Source organism: Apus apus, chromosome 2, assembly GCF_020740795.1.
Source record: "Apus apus isolate bApuApu2 chromosome 2, bApuApu2.pri.cur, whole genome shotgun sequence".
NCBI lineage: Eukaryota > Metazoa > Chordata > Aves > Apodiformes > Apodidae > Apus > Apus apus.
The window spans coordinates 72,293,008-72,311,552 of NC_067283.1; the positions used below are offsets into that span (position 1 = coordinate 72,293,008).

At 36.7% G+C, this 18,545-nt stretch overlaps 1 protein-coding gene across 4 annotated transcripts in view; it reads right to left on the reverse strand.

The window, feature by feature from the left end:
* Positions 1 to 18,545, reverse strand: part of ZCCHC2 (zinc finger CCHC-type containing 2) — a 41,706-nt gene that overhangs the window by 14,833 nt on the left and 8,328 nt on the right. For all 4 annotated transcript variants that reach the window (XM_051610054.1, XM_051610053.1, XM_051610052.1 and 1 more), the window contains exons 2-6: positions 13,520 to 13,631; positions 10,137 to 10,213; positions 7,536 to 7,607; positions 4,850 to 4,962; positions 2,928 to 3,022 (exon numbers count right to left, since the gene is read on the reverse strand). In XM_051610054.1, the coding sequence (XP_051466014.1) occupies positions 2,928 to 3,022; positions 4,850 to 4,962; positions 7,536 to 7,607; positions 10,137 to 10,213; positions 13,520 to 13,631 (469 nt within the window). The remainder of the gene's footprint in view (positions 1 to 2,927; positions 3,023 to 4,849; positions 4,963 to 7,535; positions 7,608 to 10,136; positions 10,214 to 13,519; positions 13,632 to 18,545) is intronic.

An 18,545-nucleotide genomic window follows, 5' to 3' on the forward strand; every position in this document is an offset into this window, starting at 1 on the left:
ACCAGGATTCTTCTGCAACAAGTTACACTCCTCCACTGTCAAATTATTTGCCTGGTATGACAGACCAAATTTGGGCTAAAGTTTTCTAGTGCCTGTAACACTGTCTTCACACACAATTTTTGCCTCTTTATGCCAGACAGGATGGAAAAAAAAAGTGGCAATAATATTTTCAGTTTTGTTGCAAAAATATCCACTGTCATGCTCTGAAAAGGGACTTAGTTTGGTAATGAACCTAATTCTAGGAGACTACTCTTTCCCTCTCAGAAAGTTCCAAGTTAGTGCAGGTAAAAGCATCTGAAAACTGTTACTTAGGAACTTAAAATGTTGACAGGAAGAGCCTTCTGAATATTGTCTGTATTGAAGATGCTAAGTCCCCAGAGATCATGCTCTGGTAAAGTCTGTTGGAACCTAAAGTCTACTCCAACCTGAAAAGGTGTCTACAATGCCTGATGTTAGGAACTAGGAGGGAGCTAATTGATTTCCTCCTTAATGGAACCATGGTGGCACAATTATGATTACTGAAAATATTATTCAATGTGAGATCCCAACTATTATTTAGGGTACCATTCACTGAACATAGAATTTATTTCCACATAGGTTTTACTAAAACCATGTCCTTCCGAAAAATAATACTTTTCTATTTCCATGAAGAGATATTTTTATCCCCAACTCTAAGTAGCAACCAAAGACACCAATTTAAGCCACAAATGCCCTGTCTGCCAATTAATTCTGCACATGCAATTTGAGAACTATGATGAGATTTTTCTGAAATATGTGCTTCCTCCCCCAACACTTATCACCACATTCCAATATGCCACCATGGGCTAACTTGCAAGTGAATTATTAGCTAGGTTCCAGGTATCCCATGCAAGAAACCTAGAAAAACACAAAAGCCATGAATAAAAAAAACTTATGAGTCACTTAATCGCGGTGGTTTTGGCAATTAACAGGGTGAGTACTTTTGACCTAGTACAGCCCCATTAGCCTGGACCAAGGGAAACATGATTGTTAGCAACCCCAGACAAGTAATCTATTCCCCCTTCTCAGAAGAGTAACACCTATGCTTACAATTACCGCATTATTTGTCTTTACCAAACTAACTGAATGTCACCTGAACCACACCAATGGGCTTTGGAACCTCCACCTCTGCCCTCCCGAGGGCACCTCACCTGCCTGGGCTGAAGATCTAATCTGATACAGTGTAGTTTTGCAACTCTGGGTGATACTGCTGGGAAAAGAACTGGCAGAGGCCTCATCTGGGGCCTTCAATCCTTTGGCTTGGGAGCCACATTTGAACTTAGTCCCTTGCTTGGGGTGCACAGCAACGATGCCTGTGCCTGGCCACTGATCCTGTTGTTCTGAACCCTGACCTACTGACTTGTTTTTCTCTGCTTTGACTTCAGACCTGCCTCTCTGCTTTGGACTTGCCTGGTAATCACCAGATTCTTGCCTGCCCCTGGTCCTAATCTTCCTCATAGCAAGTTAAACCCAGCACTCTCGGTCTTATCCTTCACAGAGAACAGATCATCTTCTTTACATTATGACTATTTGGTGTTTGAACACTTCAGTCATCTTCCATTTGGAGTTCTTCCTCCTCTCTGCTAAACAATTAAGCTACTCAACCTATTATTTACTTATTATTATAAAATTGTTCTCCCATTTATGATCACATAGTTTGCAAGACTTCTGCAGAATTGACATTTGTCCATTTTACCCTTCTGATCTACCTATCCTGTAGATCATTTCCACCCTGCACTAACCCAGTCAAGTCTGTTGTGACAGAGGTTGACACTGATTCTTTTTCACACCATTTCAAACTATAACCACGAACAAAAATGGATGTGCAAGTCTTTCCCACCTAGATGTAGTCTACAGACTAAAATATGCAGACCCTCTGCAGTGTCTATCATTAACACGAAACTTTCTGGACTTTGGAAACTCTTTTCTCCCCATGTAGTCTTTCAGTACAAAAGAGGTGTCAGAATTTACACAGCAGTAAATTCCAGCCAGTTTCACAACCACCCTGGACCTCCTTAGCTTAACATTTTCACAAAGCTCCCAAATGTTACAGCTTCTATCCTAATTTCAGTCCCTCTCTCTCACTATGGCACATTTGTCACAGATCTCCCATATAATTTCAAATTAGTCAGCCATCATTCCTCTGTTTCCTTCCAGGCATATATGAGCAGTCTGTATGAAAACTCCAACTTAATATATTCTTTACTAAAATCTTCTGCAAATTCTGAGGCAGTAGCCTCAAAATCAGTGCCTTAACTGTCATGGTGTGTAACATGAACTGAAAGGAAGAAAAGATTAAACAGAAACAAAGATTGTGTCGTAAGGCAACCATACAGAGAAGCTAAACTTAGGTCACACAAACAATTTGCAATATTTAAGTAGGTAAGAGGTCTACCAAGGAAATCTCTGCAAATGTAAATGCTCTGAACAAGATTCTCTATGTTCTGAAATTAGGGCCATCCCATAATTTATGTACTACATACTCAAAACAAAACACAGCTTAAATATCAAAACAAATGCTTAATCTACAAGAGAAAGTGAATAAAACACAGTATATGATTTTGGGGGGGGACAGCTCAAGCTTTTTGTTCCAAAGTTTAGGATTTCTTAAAAGAAAAAAGTCTCCAGCTGTTGCATGTAACTCGGTTATATAATTACCTATTTTAATAGCATGAAGGTACAGATGAGAAGGAAGAAAAAGAACACAAGCTGATGCTACATAGTATGTTCCCACTGTCAAAAGCATGAGTATCTGCTGAAGCAACTATACCTTGGCGGGGAGTTCAAATACAACTACTGGAATACAATGTAACATGATTATATAATTAGAAACTGTAATTAGACATGGAAGGAAGAACAGCTTTTTACAGACTTTTTGTTACACAAACCAGTATTAGGACAGTTCTTACTGTGAGTGTGCAAAGATTCTGATGAAATTGATTGGAAGAAGTTGTATACTCTCTGATTCTGCAGAAAAGCTTGCGATGTATTTGAAAATAGCTGCCTGAAATTTAAGCAAGAGTTTATTAAACTGTAAGTAATATTCTACAGGAAGAAGACAAAACCTTACTACTGTACCATTTAAGAGCAAAATAGGCAGTCCAAACACTTCAAATTGCACGGTCAGCATAAACAATGATAGTGCTACTTTTGAGCTTTGTTGTCCAGTGCCAGTGTAAAGCTGAAGTACAGCCAGTACAAGGCACTGGCAGTATGATTTTTTTTGTTTGTTTGTCTAAAAGGTATCACTTTTGAGCCATCCCAATTCAAACATTCAAGCCACCTGTAACAATTTATCAAACAGGAGTCTGGACTGAGTCAAAAAGTACTGGACCTTATATTTCAACTTTCTTGTTGTTGTTAACTGAGAACACACTTCATTTTCCAAAACCATGCATCTTTTCCTTAAATATGTTTATTTGTTTATATACAAAGTTGAATTCACCTATAATGTCAATATTTGAGTTTCATAATTGTCTCCAAGAGCATGGGGTGGTATTCTCAATATTGCTCTGACCTGGTCTGTGTTTGTTCCCAAGAGATCAATAACAAACTATTAGTTTCAAATAAAATAGGCCAAGAATGAATGTTTTCTACTTCTCACACCAAGCTTTCAGTTACTGTTTACCAGGAAGTTCTATTTTTTTGGAGGAGCGGCAGGGAGAGCAATTTATGGCAACTAGGCATATACTTAATACCCCCAAATAAGTATATGTTTATACTAAACTGACACTGTAAGGAAAATAAATTTGAATACTGTAATGTTATTATCAGGAGATTATTCACGTAGCATTCCAGTATGGCCACAACGTAACTTGCAAATTGTAATTATAGTTCCATACTACGACCTGTATTACAGGTATATTCTTTTCAGTCAACCTTTATTTAACAAGTTTGTCAATTTAAAACCAGAATGTTTATTAGCCAAAATTGTTCACACAGATTTAGTTTTTTGCTTGACGGTCAAGCCAACAAAGACAGGCAAATAATATTATAGGTCAAAATAAAATAAAATTGGGAACGGGGAGGTTGAGGCACACACAAGCTCCATATCTTCTCTAGCTAAGCTATTAAGAGAAAACCCAGAGGCTTGGACCCACAGTACATTCTGAGCAGGAGTTTGAAAAGCTGTGCCTCATTCTTTCAACATGTATCCAAATTTAAGAGACACTGCCTAACTTGATGAATAATTTAAGTTGCTTTGAACAAGACTGAACAACCCTGACAAAAACAGAATGTAATAAAACATCCATAGCAAACAAAAAAAACAGGGAGGCACACCCAAATTCATATGGCTGTTCTGAGTTATAGGACTTGACCAAGGCATCCCACGTAACAGCAAGTACTCTCATAACAAATAGGTTATGAGGTAACGACCATTTTTTTACAAATATGTAAGCTACATTTAATTCTTTAAACATTATTCACTATCCCTGTTTATTCTTTTCAAATTCTGTTCTGTCTCTAACTCTATCCTGTCATAAAATTAAAACATAGGTGCTCTGAGTTACTGTTTCTAGTATTTCTAAACATACCTGTGCATAATGGAGGTAAGACCCTCACATAAGTGTCAATCATTGGTATAAAACTATTACTCAGGACAAATAATGGTATGATTACTTCTAAAGAAGTAATCCATTACAGTTACATAAAAGTCTCAATTTCATGGAAAAAAAAAAAAAGTCAAGGGTATCTATTTTATCACTGCATTCCCATATTCTTCACAATTTGTGTTTAGGTAGCAGAATTTCCACTGTCCCCGGGAGTCATCTAGCTTGACTTCAATCACTTTTCAGGTGATGCATTTCAGGTTATTTGCTAAAATATTTACCTGATTATGGGCTCAAGATCAGCATGCCTTCGTTCTTCCCTCTTCTGAAAACCCTGATTTAGTGCTCTTAAAATAGTCTTGTCAAATGCTTCAGAAGACAGTTCCTTTGGGAGCTGAGAAAAAGGCTAATGTTAAAAAATGAATAGTTGACATTTTAAAGACTATATTTGTTCAGCATCAGTCTTTATATCTTCTAGTATCAACAAGAAACTCTACTGCTCCCATTTCAGTAAGGTAAATTACAAACTGAAGGTTCAACAAATTATCATAATTTAAGTTTTGCTAGAGAAATGCTTTGCTGCAAAGCCTCACATGAAACCCAAGTGCAAGATGGTTTAAAGCTCTATTTGAAAGAACTATGTTCAGAGGTTTACCAATGCTACGCTCTTTTCCCCAGTAATTTACAGCTCTTGTTGATTTCCTTAAATCTTTCACACAAAGTAGGTCTGAAAATAATGTTAAAAAATTATCAGGGAGGATCGAATGCACTGTACTTATAACCATCATTTAGCTAGATTAAATGAGATAATTCCTTGGTAATGTACATAAAAGGAACTTCTGGAATCTATACAGATGCTGTTAGTATTAGACTAGGACAGCGCTATAGCACTTGAAATGTGTTAGATATAAAAGCAGAAAGAAGTGCTGGAAGCAGCTGTTCTTAACTGACCTCTTTGGCACCAATACAGACTATTGAAGAACTCTGACTGAAGAATTAGTCATTATTAACCAAGAGGTACTAAAAACCTCCTGTACTGTTGTTTTTCTCTTTATTTAAATTTGCCTCCAGAAACAATCACAACTTTTTTCCTCAGAATTTTCTTTACAATCAATTAAATTCATTCTGTAATGAAAAGATTCAGTTATACAAACCCAAGATTAGATGCTTAACTTAAACTTCAGGTAATGAGATAACCTTTTTACTTACAAGATTATAGTCCTTCCACATATGTGGGTAATTTCCTACATGTAAAGTACTTTCTAAGCTTACCACCTAAGAGAATACACTCTTTAAATACAAAGCATCCACATTATCCCATTTACTGCCTCACCTTTCCCCATAGATGCTTCTATTCTGAAACAATTTTTACAGTTATCCTGCTCCTATCACCCACAATCTTGGAATTTCCTATCAAGTATTTTGACCCTCTTTTCTGTCTCCAAGAAACTAAGCATACTACTTAACAATGCCATGCAGACTGGAAAAGAGAATAACAAAAAGCAAAATGCACCTGTGTATGAACAGGACAGCAGTCATACTTTTACACTGCTTTTTAAAGCACAGTATAAGTTTTATCCTGCTTTATTTAACAATTCTCTTTTTCTATTTATGGCTATCAAACCAACACAAACCAAATATATTTTTCAGCTGTGCACATTCTCCACAGAGCACCTCAGCAAGCTCACAGCAGCCTGTGGTTGTCTTCCTCTTGTCCTGCCACCTTCTAATATATCTAGACTCCACTGTAGCAGTCAAGCCAGCACATGGAACATTCCATATCTGAAGAGCTGCCATCAGTGAAACTGCACAGCTCTTCAACATTTCAAATCCTGCCTTTTTTGCCTGGGTCCTCCTCCAGGCTGCAAGTAGGTATTAGAGGGTAATTTCAGAAACTTGTGGTGTCTTTACTTCACAGGTAGAACAGGAGGCATATTCATCCCAGAGCTGCACAGGATTCTGTATGACAGCCCTGCTTTTAAAGTTCTCTTCAGCAGGAGATGCACATAACCTATGTTGTGGGACACCCCATAATGCCATCTGTAATTCACCAGACATACTATCCATTATTCAAATTGTCACAAAACAAGCTCTGGGAACTCTTGGAAACAGACATTCCATCTAGATTAAAACAGCAGTGAATGCTTACTGCTTCATTTCTACAATGCTGGAAAATATGTGGATAATTCAGTGAACAACCTTTGTAAATTAACTATCTTTCCCCTTGCAATTAACACTGCAGTTAAGAAACACCACATGCCATCAAAACATGCCCAAAACAGATCTTTTGTTAGTGCCCTGAACAGTGAAGAGTTGAAATACAGAATTTCCCAGAATAGGTGGAACCCAAAATATCAGACTCTGGCAATGAAACACACAGTTCAATGTCATCTCACATGAGGTCTATGTGTGGGGAGGAGAACCATTTGAGAACTTTTAATTTCTTCTAAATGCACATATGCACAAATAGGTACTAGATTTTCCTAAAATTTAGCTTCTTGTGATAGTGAATATACCTGCCTTGGTTCTACTGATTAATACAACAGTAACATTAAGAACTATGATGCTCAAGGTTCTGCCTCATTAATTAAAAACAACAAATTATGCTCTTTAATGTCATTCTAAGAGGGATATCAATAAGCAAACGAGGAGTGCTTGTACATATACACTAACTCTGTGGGGAATATTAAAAACTCATCTGGCACTTTTATAGTAGTTCAAACTACAAGAGCAATTTCAAATGAGACTAACTCCTTCTGCAGAACTCCCCAATTCTGTTGAGCTTCTTCATCTGTCAAGCTGCTCTACTGCAATATATGTAATTTAAATGGTTAATACAATGAAGTAAAATATGCTGCTAGCATGCTTTTGCTTGTGTAATTACACCCCAGAAATCACAGCTCTCCTAGACTACTTCAGAAGTTGTAAGCCTGATGTGTAACACTACTTTTATATTTCAATACATACTTTTAGCAGGAATTCCTGAAGCTCCTGGTGTGTTTTTGTTACACATGTCACCGAAAGGTCGGACCAGGTTACCTAGTAAGGAAGGATAAAAGAATGAGGAAAGTTCCTTTTTCCAAATATCACAGCAGTTAGCTAATCTTAACTTTTCCATAAATATCATGATCTCAGTATGAGTTCACACTTGCAGATAAGTAAATACCAGGCAGAACAAGGATAATGGTGTATTTTTTCAAAGACTTACACTACTTTTGAGTGTACATTTTAAGATCACCTTCATGTTATTTGTGGCTAAAGAGAGGATGAAGAAATTGAGGTGAATGCAATGAAGTCCCTGAAGATTACTGAAGTACTGACTCAGAAAGAAGCCAGGCAGAAGGCTCTGTAATTATAGGACTTTTATCAAACAGGTATCATTAACTGCAAAAGCCAGGTACCAGAGGCAAGGACTAAAGGTCATATACACTGGATTGAGCTCTTGCTATGATTTTCATGAATCAAAACAAAAGGGGGAAAAAAAATGTCTCTCTGCTTGTATTACCAGTAAAACAATTTTATCTGCCTCAGGCTGGAATCTTACATGGTCATATCAAAGTTGTTTTAGGGTACAACTCAGAAAGAGTACTGCAAGTTACTAACAAGTTACTCAAGAATCAAGACAGCATTTTGGTTTATGCTTGTATAATATTTCAGTAGCTTATTGTTCTGACACAACATGCAAGTAGTAAAACAGCACCTTCACATGCATATTTTGAGAAAAAAAAAAAAGTAGGAAGCTTGGTTAGATGAGCGCTGCCTGGCTTTAAGCCCACTTGTGGGCTTAAGATTCCCATTACATGCATGGGAAGATTCTGTGTTATGGGAGTAGACACAGCAATTATAAACATTCATTTACTCCCAAGAGTTGACAGGATAATGTCAACCACCAACTAACTTCAACTTATTCCCCAGAAATGCCAACTCTTCTTGGTGCCCTCAGTTGGGAAGCCATCACTGTAATTGCAGCTATCACCTTAAAAAAGCAGTGTCTGGGCAAGCACAACATGATCTGCAGTGAGGAGCACAGTATATACCTGCACAGATGAAGAGAGGAAACTCTTTCCTAAAAGAACTGAGGTGGAGGAGTTTCAAGTTTACTCAAATACTTCCCAGAATATCTCCACATTCCCCCTTTAACAAAGAAATTCAAAACCACTGTCAAATCCATCTACCTGCTGAATTTTCAAAATAGTTTTGTGACTTTCAATATTAATATTCCATATGGGCATTCTGTACAAAGCTCTCCCATCTATCTTATCTACTATTGTATTTGACCTAGCGCTCAGTTCAGACTATTCAGACAAAAGATCTACAACAAGGTTGAAATAGTGGGGCAAGTTAACCTTTAAGACTTTGAAAGCTACATTCCACATCACAGTCCTCAACACAAGAAGAATACAGAATTTTTTCCCAATTTCACCTTCAGACATGATCCATAACAAGGTGTCTGTTGTCCCTACTTACTTCAAAAACATAAATAGCATACGTGTAAATTTAATTCCAATTTTAAGCTCCTAGTAATACCAAAAAAGACAAAACTCTGTAATTCACATTCATTTAGAGAATATAATATCAAACTTTGATATCAACACATCACTTTTCAGAGGATGCAAAAAAAAGGCATTTTTTGAAGTTTGCCTCTTCAAAGAGCTCCCATGACCAATGTCAAATGGTCAGTTATAATGTTTGATCTAAAACATTATTTTGTTTGAAGAAAAAAGATAAAATGTAACTGTTATGTTCAAATCTGGTAAAATACCAGACCCACACTATTGGCCAAATGACTCATGTTAGTCAGCCCTTGCTAAGAAAATTACTACTTTTATTCAATTAGAATATCATCACCAATGGTCTCAGTAGCTATTATTTAACACCTACAGCCTTTATACCAGACCTCAATACTGAAAGATTCTCTTTCAAAGTAGTAAGAAGAAGTGTTTTGGTTTTGTGTGAAATTAACTGACAATTTTTTCCAATGTTACCTCTGGCTATTTTAATATGTGAAGGCAATACTGGGTAGGCCTTCCAAGTTTGTTGGCATTTTAACTTGTTTGTTTTTACCTTAAGAAACAAAGTAACTCCATAATAAATTGTCAGGATCTGATATTCGGATACATGGCACTATGCAACCTGAATGTCTCAAAAATAAACCAATTTTGTCAGAAAACACAGGAACTATCCTCTGATGGTAAACATTCCTGAAAAGAGATCCAAGATGACCATATGACTCCAAGTAACATATAGCTGCAGGCACAAGAACTGCACTCCTATGCCACTTGAGCAAACACTTCACTGGTTTTAGAATTCTTTGCAACGCTTAATCGAAAATTAGCAAAAGCCAAGATTTCTGAAGTGGTGTCACACATCCAGCTATGACTGGTGCTATACACCTTCCCACCTTATGCCCACAACTACATAAAACATCTGATCTGCACACAGAATGAGATAATTATAGGATAATTCCAAGATTTCATTGCCTTCTGAGCAGGTATTTGAAACAAGCTGTATACAATACAGAGGTATCATGAAGACAATAGTTTAATATTCTGGAGGCTATTTGCTTACTTTGAATGTGTATTCCAAATGTTTGTCAGCCCTTTTTCTTGGTACTCCTTTCAGGGTTATCTTCTCAATGTGTACAGCTGAAAGAAAAACACCTTATTTCACACACTAACATTACAGTTTGAAAAGGTAACTACTTACCAAGCTACTCTGAGAAACACTGCGTTTATTTACTGGCTTGCACAACCCCACTACTTCTCAAACTCTATTTTACAAAATGCGGGGGGCAGGTGGAGCCTGGTTCCCTACAAAGTACTTCTCTGGCCCGACGACAAGCCCTTCATTGCAGAACATGAGAACCTGTGCATTACTCAAGAGCTTATTTAGACTGAAAGTCTAAATAAATACAATACTAAATAAATAAATACAATACAACTACTGCAAGTGAAAAGACAACGACAGGAAATAAACCTGCAGCTGTATTCCAAGAATTGCTAACAAAAGTCAGTGACAGTGCCTTCCACATGCACATTTCTGAAACATCAAGTACGAATGAGAGCAAACTAAGGCAGAGGAACCACATTTCTGAAAGACACTTAGGTGGAAGGAAACACTCGGGGAAGGCCTGAAGGAGACAAAATCAGGAGGAGAAGCAGAAGGCTACTACAATCCTACTGTAAAGAATATAATTAAATTGAATTGATAAGGAAGAAATACACTTTTAAGTAGTTGCTCCTTCAACATTCCTTCCCCATCTTCTACTGAATTCAGGAAAAGGCAAGTCCTGGCTGTGACCTGGTAAGCAGCAGCACCACATGGATTTCAGGGCCAGGAGATCTTCTTGACAGCATGTAACATTATTCAGATAATACTCTACATAAAAATCCTTATGTAGCCCAGATGGGCTTTTCACTTTCCCTCTTAAGCTGGCCTACGAATTCAATATAATTTTATTCCTTTAAAGCATTAACACATCTTTACATAAAAAAATGTATTGAAAAAAAAAAAAGCAAAACAGTTTGATTAGCCCTACACCATTAATGCCTCCTTTCAATGTTTTTTAAATCCTTTATTTTTGCAGGTGAGTGGGGGGAAGGTGGTATTACCAGCTAAAGTTTCCTTTACTTTCAATTTTTAACTGCATGTTTACATGGGATTTGGAACTACTCATAACACTTAAAAAAATAAATTTAAAAGCATTGACCTCCCACAAGTGTATGTTACAAAGCTTATTTTTGGAGACCAGCTAATAACCATTTTGTCTAACTAAAACATCTTGAAATTAATTTTATTAAAGTTACAATTAAAGTATCATCCCCATCAAACATGACAGCTCTAAGATAACTAAGTATTGGCCATTTCCTTAAAAGAATAATAAGCCAGCATATAAACCTAGTGATAGTGTTTCGGCTTCCAATTCTTTTAGTAGAGACTGACAAATACTGGGTGTACTGGTGTACACTGCTTGTGAACCTCTACCTGGAAGTCAGATCACTAGATGATTACTCCATTTTCATCAGTTAATGAAGATCAGGTATTACAAGTCAAAGAAATCTGGGACAGAAATCTGCTAGGCAGTAACATACAACTATATACCATGAAAAGTCAGATGTTTAGCGACCTTAATTTTGAACTGCCTGGTATAGATAAAAGGACTATGTTAGAAAAAGGACTGGCGTAATGTGAGTTTTGGTGCAGTACAGTTTCTTACAGGCCAATATTAAAAATTATACCATAAGCTGAGTTTATATTCATAAGTTAATTAAAAAGCTGACTCCCATGACTGGAGCTGAAAACAGTGGTTTAAATTGCATTTCACTACATGCATATATTTAGCATACATAATTATGGAAACGAACACTTAACATTCACAGGCAAGCTTCTTTCTAGTGAGATTGTGTTTGTTTTAAACTATTGAGTGTTCCCAATGCTAAATATATTTGTCCTCAATTATAAAGAAATTTTACTACACAATGTAGTTCCTTGAACTTCCTTAACTTCTTTTTGTTGCTGTTGCATGCTTCATAGGTGATACAACAGGTAATTCCAGTGCTGTTGATGCACAGGTTTAGTCCCACAGTTTCAGTAGACCAATTTAAAATTCTGTTTCCATAATCACATTTTAAATACTCTAAACAGCTAGACCAAGAAAAAATATTTGAATGTACAAGCCAATGAAGTGTGTTAATTTCTGTATCTGTTTTGGACACAGCACAAGCATTCAGGATGATTAAGTCAAGCACGTATACATGACACTGCTTCCATTTTAAGTGTCAGGATTTCTAAAAATCATATTCATCACAGCTGAGAATAAAAAAATATGTTTTCGTATCTGTGCTATTTCTAACACAGTAACGAGACTTCTGCCTATCACATACCTACACAGCAAATATCACAAAATATCTGATCCTTCACAGCAGTTTCTCAACATAATACGAATGCTGAGAAATATGCAAGCTCTTTGCTAGATTCAATTATTCAAATTTTCTGTGCTTCCATTACTTAATTCAAGAGCGTTGCTAAAGAAAGTCTCCCCTTTGTGTGTCCAATTTGTGAATATGAACACTTTGAACTCCATGAAAGAATTTGAAACAGGTTCGTTGTCTGTAATCTGCCATAATCTTTCCCTGTGTTTTTGCAAGGAATTAAAACTCTCAAATTGCCTGCCTTCAAAAATGTAATTAAATCTTCACAGTAGAGACAAACAGACACGTATGAGGACAAAAGGAATAGCAATAGTTTTCCCAGATTGTCAGCTTTTCACTATCTGCAGGACAGTATAATTTTGAGCAGACAAGTGATTCACTAATCTTAATGAAGAGTAATGGGTAACAATAAATCTGTGTTTAATAACACTCTTTCATTCAAAGAGAAGAAACTGTGCTGTCAAATACACAGGACAGTTCTGTTTACATTCTGAAGCCTTGTTCTCATTCTCCCCAAAAGAGCCAAAAGACAACTGACTTCTATGGAAAGCCTCTCATTTCTCCAAACTACCACTTTCATAAAACCTCCTAATATGCGTTTGTTTCTTGTTTTTCTTTTTAAGACTGATGAAATACAACTGAATTAAGTAGCAAAAGCTATCCACTGCTACACAGTATCTTCATGTTTAGTTTTTCTTAAAAAAATCCAAACACTGTTAATAAAATTGCATTAAATTCTCTTGTTTGGTCTCTAATGTTACCTCTTTTTTTTCCCCCCCATTTGCAAGCAATTTTTGTGCAGGCAGTCACTAGTAGTTAGCAGCTAACAAAAATAACAGCTTGTTATAATAAAGAAAAGTCCAAGGAGGTAGCGGAGAAGCTATTATGCTCACCAATCATTGCAGTTTCTCATTCAGATGAACAGCAAGACAGAGGGCAAGACTTCTACATCTCCAAGCAGAGTTTAGCATTCAAAATAATCCTAGAAGTGTTCCTCACATGGAATCTCAGACAACATACCTTCTCGCTGAGGTCTATGGGAAGCCATTGGTAGTCCATCATGAGGTGCTGTGGTGCGTTCTAGCATACTGGTCTCATTCCTTGACATGCAGTCACCATGGGAAAAGTCATTCTAAATTAAGAAGGAAATAAAAGGAAGTGTCTTAATAGAATTGATATTATCAAAGCTTGCTCTAATCAGCAAAATCACCAAAAAAAGTTCCTTATTTGGTATTCTACAGGAGAAAAACCTGAACCTCCTGACAGTGTCAAAAAAGTGGTTATTAGCCATTTTGGTTCTTACTGGTTTTATTTATGTATTAAATGTCAGCTATAACCTCCAATGTTTCACTGACCTTATTTTAGAAGCAGAACAGGGTGGCGGGACAGATCACAAGCCTTTAGGGTATCTCAAGCTGGACAATTCAAGATCATTAGCTCAGAACTTCAGTGCTCATTTACTGTATGAACTTTTTCAATTACTGATCTGTAAAGTCATGTATTCACTACGCTCTAAATATTCTCTTCAATTATATTAATGCCCTATATCTCAGCTTGCCACCTCTTCTATGTAGAAAATCATGAACTCTTTGGACAGTCTATCAAGACATATGGTCCCAACAGCTAAATCCATGAGTCTCTTAAAAAACATTCAAAACGCGAACAGTTGCCTCCAACAACCTCCCGTCCACAGAGGAATGGACAGACTGAAAGCTCATACTTTTCTCTTATTCATTTGTCCATGTTATCAGTCTTACATCATCACCTGTTCTGTCCCTCCTTACACACAGTATTAAAACAGCCAAGAATGACTACTGTTTCAATACAATGTATATTAGCATACTAAACTAACAATGATAAACTAGAGAAAAGTAATAGATGAGCATGAACTTAAAGTGGTTTCTCTAGGGCAACAAAAGCCTATATATTTTTTTTCCCAAAGATAAAACATTTATGTATTAAATTACATGTTCTTCAACAACCAGGGTTATTTTAAAAAACAAACTAACCAACCAAGTTAAAATTCAGACATGTTTTACACTATGCAATTACTTTAGATGCAACTCTTTTTGCTAATTGACCAGTGTAATTACATGTTTCAAGGAAATTACACATTTCTTTAAAAAAATACATGCAAAAAAGAACCAGGAAATACTGGAAGTTACTAGCAAGTTTCTGGATGAATCTGTTTTAAGTAAGACTCCTCTATTTATCTGTAACAAGTAGCGTAACTTATGAGCTTACCAAGTACCTGAATGAAATCAACATGCAAATGCCACACTGCTGGTAGCAGCAGTGGCACAGAAAGGGAGAGAAAGTGGCTCTCTGTTAAACACCACAATCAACCAAATAATGTTTTTTATTAAGAACTGGAAGCTAAAACAGAGAGTAGGTTTTTTGTGAAATATTTCAAAAGAAGGAAGTTAAATAGAGGGCATTCAACACACCACAAATATTTAGGAAATGGTCTGCATGAAAACTAGGATATAAAAAAATATCTATCTTATATTAGTAGCTCTATAAAACAAAATTCCTGGAAGAAATTGATACTTTTTGGAGTACATGTATACTGAAAGTTCAGTCTGTTCCTCTCTTTCAGGATAAAGAACATTGCTCCACTGAAAATCCTTCAAAAAGATGGGTAGAAGAGAAATATAAATCTTCAGACAACACTAATTTTTAAATATAAGCAGCATAAGATTCTGGAATTAAGTGCCAGAATATGCGATTTATTTTTTTTCTTGAAGGCTTGCACAATGCAACAGGACACACTAACAGACAAGACTAGTTACCCTGTTTGGTACAGAGGACCCAAAGATTGTTGCAACAGGCAAACCAGAATAAGAAAGCACAGAGGTGTCAAAACACATTGTGATCACCCTGCAGTTTGAGAATTCTTCAACTAACTTCTTCAGGTTTGACAGATGCACCAACTAAAGCTGTCCTTGTCTTACTAAACCAGCTACAAACTGTAGCAACTCCTACCAATACATTCAACTCATTTAGGACCTAGTAAGTATGCAGGCATCAAGCCTGCCCAGAGGATACTGTTAATCTTTCATGAGTCACATCAACAGCAGTACACAACTAGCAAGTGAACTGAACAACATTTCAGCTGTTTCATCTACATCTGTTTATGGTTAGTGTCCTACACCAAGCATCAGTAACTTCAGGTTTCAAAGCAATCAGACTTAAAACATAGAGCATGCTTTGCTTCTTCAAGATAAAGTTCACACCAGTCCCCAGTCACTCAGTAAACAATCTTAGCAGACTTAACTGATCAAAACAGTATTTCATGCTTCAAACATCTAAGAAATTACGAGTGCAACATCAGACTTGGAATGAGAAAGGAAAACAGCTGTATATCAATGAGATGGCATTTTAACAGCTTTAGCAAATTCACAAGTTTAGTTTAATTAAAAAGCAAAAAAAAATCAAAAGCATGCTGTGGAGAGCCAAGACTCTGTCATTGGTACTGTTTTGTGAGACATTTCCTAACAACTGTGGACAAAACCAAATCCATATACTTCACATTTTAAGTTTTAACTCCATGACATGCATTATTCACAAAACCACTGGAATTTGAGCATTAAAGTTACTCTGTTAGAACTGTGACACATTTAAGACTGTCCATAAAAAGCACTACTACTATGATTAACTGGCTATGTCCAAACTAAACAATCTAACAAGTTTAGCACATATTTTACTATGACAGTGAATGTCCTCCTGACATGAAATCAAACAACTGAACCAGATTTCTAGTGAAGGTCTATGTCAATTCCTTGGGACAAGTAAGGTCTTCCTTAAGATATAGCTACTCACTTTGCCAAAAGCAGCTTTGATATCTTTCTTCTGCACTGTATACAAAAGATGACAGACATTTTGATTAACTCTGACAGAGGCTCTAAAATTATTCAATTTGGTTTACTTTTCTCAGATGTCTTTTTCCAGCTCTGAAATCATGATTGTAAAAGCTGAAGGTGGTGCTTAATTCTTCTTAAGGAACAAGCTGAAACTTCCACCTAATCAAGGACCTTTTCTCAAAATCCACAAAAGGATCTAAACCAAATAAAATTTCAAGTCAGACCTTATTTTGCATTCAAAATTAGGCTATTTGTTTTGATTAATGGAAAAATAAATTACAGCCTCTTTCAATAAATAATTGATAGTTAAGAAGTCAAAGAAATTGTGAACCATTTTTAGAAAAGAGGTGTGGGATTAAAATCTATTTCAAAGATGTATTCTGCTCAGTTCACATAAAAAATGAATTAAATATTGGTCTTACACTTCCCAATACTAGAAAACTGCTTCTCACCTAGAATATACATCATATTTGTATGTATTCAACTATTTTTTGCAGATAATTATTCTAGAATGGTTACTTTTCTGTCCATGGCAGTGTTCTGTACCAGGCTAACTACATCCACATTTGAAGGCTCCCGTTACGTTGCAAAACATAAAATGGTTCAAACCTGTATTTAAACAAGTTCTGACATCAGTGACTTCATAAATCATCATTACAGTAAAAAAGTTCATAGTTTAGTCACTTGAAATAACATGTACTGCATGTGTTCTATGAATGATAGCTTTCCCAATACCTAGTGGAACACAGGAGGTAGACAGGAGGGTAAAGCAGGGCTGTCAATGCTTTTACCTCACAGCTTACAGCCTGTGGGAGTTGTTGATGGCTCCAGAGCCCAACTTAAACTGGTTTACATCTCTTCACATTTGGCGTTAGCTACTGGGACAGTCCTACCTCAAACACTGTCAAGTAACTAAAATACAAGCAGCACTGTCAGAGCAAACAACTCTAGCATGCAAGTGGCTGGAAAGTCTAGGCAGTCTGGAGAGCTAAATAAGAGTGACATCGTGAATTGCTGCTCAGTGCCAGTCACACCACAAACAGAAGTCTTTTAAAACTGGTATGCTGCCGAAGAGCTCCTGTCGATGGACATGCTGTATAGTGCTAATTGTGCTAGTCACTGCCGGCCAATGCATTCACACAACACATGCAAGTGTAAGGTTAAATCTTGCATAAGCCTTTGTCACTGTGGCAAGGCTTTCACATGCAAGGTTTCACTGCAGCTCCTAGTGCTGCTGCTAATGATTAAAATACAGTGAAGCAAGAAACGTGGGTGGCCCCAAACCAGTTGCCTGATAATTAATTTGATAATCGCACAGACATTTGTGATGGGTTAGAGGATTAACTACACTTCTTCTTGAAAGTGAAATGAGCTAAGACAGCACTCTAAAAATTCTCTGCTCTCACAACCTACACCTGAGTTTTGTATCCAAGACATCTTTCCTCATATGGTTGAAAGCAAGTACCATACTAAAAAAAACCACCTATCACTTGGGATATTTCTTGGGACTGCAAAGACAAGCATCAAATGTCTAAAGTGGAGAGCCACGGTGCTTGGAAGGTTGCTGCTCTGTACAAGTACTGTATGTGAGCTAAGAAAATCTCAGCTAGTCTACACATGACAGATGTCCAAACTCTGCCTTCTATTAATGTAGATGGCTGATCAAAAAACATCATGCTGGTACTGGTTTGGCAATATGTAACAAATCTGTTATCAGATAGCCTACTAATTAGCATGAGCAAGTGATTGATGCACATAAGTCTTCTGATGTTTGCCTTGCACTTTCATAAAAGAACTATTAATACATTAGCTCTGATGAGTGCTAGCAAGGGAAACCTGCTTCCAGCAGCTGGACAGCTTGATTAGTTTCACATGTCCAAATATGAAAGCTTATTTTTCTGTGGAACTTCAGTAAATGTGTCACTAGGCTATGCACATGCAAACTGCATTCATGTACAAGAGGGAACTAGCAAACAAAACCAGATGAAAGAAGGCATCTTGGAAAAATCAAGGTCTAACTTATGATCACAAATTAGCAACGACAGCATCTGTACCTCAGAGAAATTTGAGTGATGTCAGAGTAGTCATTAATGCATGTGGTACCAGTCACAAGACCAAAGTCATTATTTGCTTAAAACAATCCTTACAAGCTACCACTCTCAATGCTTCACAACTGTGATACA